The 4,342-nt window shown below is 59.6% G+C and overlaps 1 protein-coding gene across 1 annotated transcript in view; it reads right to left on the bottom strand.

The window, feature by feature from the left end:
* Positions 1-699, bottom strand: part of KHK (ketohexokinase (fructokinase)) — a 4,689-nt gene extending 3,990 nt beyond the window's left edge. The window contains exon 1 of the mRNA XM_009999487.1: positions 659-699. Coding sequence (XP_009997789.1) covers positions 659-699 — 41 coding nt within the window. The remainder of the gene's footprint in view (positions 1-658) is intronic.
* Between the last annotated feature and the right edge of the window lie 3,643 nt (positions 700-4,342).

Here is a 4,342-nt window from a genome sequence, read left to right as displayed (position 1 = left end):
TTTCCACCAGGCACTTTCCAGCTGCTCTTCCCCAGGCCTGGAGCTTTGCCTGGGGTTGGTGTGACACAAGTGCAGGACCCAGCACTTGGTCTTGTTGAACCTTGTACAACTGGCCTTGTCTCTCTCCAGAGGCTCAACCCATGGATCCAACCTGTCCAGGTCCCTCTGCAGAACCTCAACTCATTGATCCAGCCTGTCCACATCCCTCTGGATCCCTCCCACCCATCTTGGTGCCATATGCAAGCTGGCTGAGGGTGTTCTCAATCCCCTTGTCCAGATCACTGCTAACGATATTAAAGAGAAGTTTGTCCAGGATCAGGTCCTCCCCAGGCTCCAGCTCCAAAGCAACACAGGAGCATCCCAGCCATTTTCTCTGTCTGTGCAGTGGCCTGGCCCTGTCCATCTCAGAGCAGCTCTCCAGCCCTTTCCCTCTCCAACGTACCACATAAACAGCCAAAGCATTTATTTCTCATCCTGTGCGTGTGCATTTGTTTTGGCTGTACAAATTCCTTCCAAACCCCTCGACCTGCCCCCCTGCCCAGCTCCCTCAACCAGCCAAATGAGAAAGGAAAAGCTAAGGAGGAGAAATAACTCCCGGTGGCCGAGAAAACAAGGACCTGATTCTTTGCAGCTGGGCTGAGATATCATCTCCCCTCACATAATGGAGACCATCTGCCCCTGGTTCTCTGGGCTCCCCATTGTCCCTGCTCCAGTCCTTCTTGTTTGGACATATGGATGCAAATGTCAGGTTTCCAGGGGGAAAGATGTGGGGTATGAATCACAGAATGAATCCCAGGCTGGATTGGGTAGAAAGGGACCTTAAAGATCACAGAATCCCAGAATTTTCAAGGTTGGAAAAGACCTCTTGAATCACCATGTCCAACTGTTAACTGTTCCCCCCCCAAAAAAAAAAAGAAGAAGAAGAAAAAGAAAAAAGGCCACTAAAGCATGAACTGAAGGGCCTCATCTAGTTCTTAAATACCTGCAGGGATGGTGACTCCACCACCTCCCTGGGCTGCTCATTCCAGCAACTGACCACTCTTCCAGTACAGAAATTATTCCCAATATCCAGTCTAAACCTGCCCGGGCCCAAGCTCAGACCGTTTCCTCTGGTCCTGTTGTTTATCCACCTGGGAGAAGAGGCCATCGCCCACCTCCCTACAGCCTCCTGTCAGGTGGCTGCAGACTGCAGTGAGGTGTCTCCCCTCAGCCTCCTCCAAACAGCCCCAGTTCCCTCAGCCTCTCCTCACAGGGCTTGTTCTGCAGACCCTTCCCCAGCTCGGTTGCACCTCGGGACACGCTCCAGTGCCTCAGTGTCCTTCTTACAGTGAGGGGCCCAGAACCTGCCAGTGCCAAGTACAGGGGCACGATCACTTCCCTACTCCTGCTGGCTGCACTATTCCTGACACAAGCCCGGATGCTGTTGGTCTTCTTGGCCACCTGGGCACGCTGCCAGCTCGTGTTCATCAGGCTGCCAACCAGCACAGGTCCTTTTCCACCGGGCAGCCCTCCAGCCACTCCTCCCCAAGCCTGCAGAGCTGCCTGGGGTTGTTGTGACTGAAATGCAGGACCCGGCCCTTGGCCTTGTTGAACCTCATACAATTTGCCTTGGCCCATCAATCCAGCCTGTCCAGGTCCCTCTGCAGAGCCTTCCTACCCTGAAGCAGAGCAACACTCCCACCCAACTTGGTGTCATCTGTGCATTTGCTGAGGGTGCACTCAATCCCCTCATCCAGATCACTGATACAAATGTTGAACAAGACTGGTCCCAAAACAGCCCTGGGGGACACGACTGGTGACTGGCTGCCAACTGGATCTAACCCCATCCACTGCAACTCTCTGGGGTCAGCCATCCAGCCAGCTTTTTGCCCATTGCAGAATGCACCTGCCCATGACATGTGCCACCAGCTTCTCCAGGAAAATGCTGTGGGAGACGGTGTCAAAGGTTTTACCTGAAGTCTAAGTAGGCAACGTCACAGGTCTTCCCTTATCCACCAGGAAGGTCACCTGGTCATAGAAGGAGATTAGGTTGGTCAGGCAGGACCTGCCCTTCCTGAACTCTTCCTGGCTGGGCCTGATCCCATGGCTATCCTGCACATGTCACGTGACCTTGCTCAAGAGGAATCTCTCCATGATTTTCCCTGGTACTGAGGTCGGGCTGACAGGTCTGTAGTTCCCAGGATCCTTCTTCAGGCCCTTCCTGTAGATGGGCATCACACTGGCAAGCCTCCAGTCGCCTGGGACCCCCCGTGTGTATGGGGGACACACAGCATTGTGCGGGTGCAGCTCAGGTGCAGGGTGAGTGCAGGTGTTGGCACACCTGGGGGTGTGGTGGCACGTGCTGGGCGTTGGTCCCGCTGTGCTGGTTAATGTGTCACCGGGCCAGACCACGGTGGCTCGTGGGTGCCAGAGGACCGTGTGGGAGCAGTGGCACAGGTGGGTGGCCAGATGGGGGACACGCAGCAGGTGAGGTGAGCCCCTGGTACCAACACAGCCGTGGGGCTGGGCGCAGGGGGGCAGTCGGGTCTCTGCATTGTCGCTGTGGGCTGTACCTCAGCCCCCTCCCGTGCTCCCTTGTGCTACGGCAGAACCTTTGCACAGGCCAGGAGCGCCCTGGCATGGTACTCATGGGAGCCCCCACCCACCTCACTGAAGGGCACAGCTGGGGCTGAGCCCCCTGACCCACCGGGACCCTTCTGCCTGCACCAGAGCCCTGCCTGCACGTCCCTAGAGCTGTTGGGGATGAAGAGTTGGGGTATGGGGAGACCACAGGGTTCTGGGTGTCCCCTCTGCCCTGTTCCCCCTCTGCCCCCCTGTGCAGCACCGGTCCCGGCTGTGCCATGTGGGGCTACACCCCCCTGTCCTCCCGCCATACCCAGGAGTGTCCCTGGGGTGGTGCCATGTTGTGGTGATGCAATGCACCCCTGTGCCCCCCTGTCTGCCCCCCAGGGATGGAGGTGGAGCTGCAGCTGTGGGAGGAGCAGAGCTTCCTGCAGGGCAGGGAGGAGGGGGACCCTCCCGAGCCCCTCTCCGACCTCCCCCCTGGTCGGGGGCGCCCTGCCATCATCCCTGAACCCCTGTCCAGTGAGGCCACCCTGGGCGCGCCTGATAGCCTCCTGTCCGGCAGGTAACCAGGGGGTGCTGGGGGGCTGGGCCAGGGGGGCCAGTGCTGCCCTGCCCATGTCCCCGTGTCCCCATGTTTCCCCTCAGGGACCTGGGCCTGATCACAGAGGCAGTGGCACGCAGCAACTTCCTTCGGCGCCTGGGCCAGGGCTGCCCTGAGGCGCTGGCCCGCGGTGTCACCCTCATCCAGCACAGCCCTGGGGACACCATCCTGGCTGAGGGTGACGAGGGCAACACCATGTTCATCGTGGCAGGTGAGGGCAGCACGCAGGGTCATGCGTGGGGTCATGTGTGGGCAGGCACATGTGTGTCTGTGCCCACATGTGGTGTGCACCGGGGGGACACATATTGTGTGTGCATGTGCCACGTGTCAGACTGCTGCACACACGTGTGCCACGTGTGCTGCACAGGCTGTACGTGTGCCACGTGCACAGGCTGCCTGCCGTGGGACAGCCCCACGTGTGTTCATGTACACGCTTGTACACACGTGTGGGTCCGTGTTCCCAGAGGGGCAGGTCAGTGTCACCCAGCGGGGCCAGCAGCTCCGCACACTGGGCCCAGGGGATGTATTTGGGGAACTGGCCATCCTGTACCACTGCCGGCGCACTGCCACCGTGCAGGGTAAGGGCAGCCCTCTCAGCCCCCCCTAGTCCCCTTCACCCTCCTGACTCCCCCTGACTCCCCCTGCCCCCCTGCAGCGCTGAGCCCCGTGCGCCTCTGGGCCATCAGCCAGCAGCAGTACCGAGCCATCGCTACCTGCCTGGCCCAGCAGCGCCGGGATGACATCCTGGGGAGCCTGCGGATGTGAGTGGGTCTGGGACAGCCCTAGCAACCCCCCGGCTTCCCCCAGCACCCCCAGTCCCCCCTGCTGTAGCCCCAGCACACCCTGAGCCCTTCAGGAGGTCCAACCCCTCCTGCCAGTTCTCACTTGGTGTGTCCCCTCTTAGCCCCAACCTTGTCCTCATCACCATCCCCGGTCCCAAACCTATCCCATTCCTACCCCATTTCCAACTCATCCCATACCCATCCCATTCCATCCAATCCCTATTCCCAGCTCATCCCATTCCTGCCCACCTCCATCATCATTCCCATCCCTGTCCCTTTTTCATCCCCATCCATGTCCTCCTCTCCCATCCCTTCATCCCCTTCCCAGCTTTGCTGGGCTGTGGGGTGCAGGCAGAGCCCCTTCCATCCCCCCACAGGGTACCCTGGCTGCGGG

The sequence above is a fragment of the Chaetura pelagica genome, unplaced genomic scaffold (genome assembly GCF_000747805.2).
Source record: "Chaetura pelagica isolate M959 unplaced genomic scaffold, ChaPel_1.0 scaffold1146, whole genome shotgun sequence".
NCBI classification, from domain to species: domain Eukaryota; kingdom Metazoa; phylum Chordata; class Aves; order Apodiformes; family Apodidae; genus Chaetura; species Chaetura pelagica.
The sequence above is the reverse complement of the archived record's forward strand: the minus strand, read 5'-3'. Positions and strand labels throughout refer to the sequence as shown.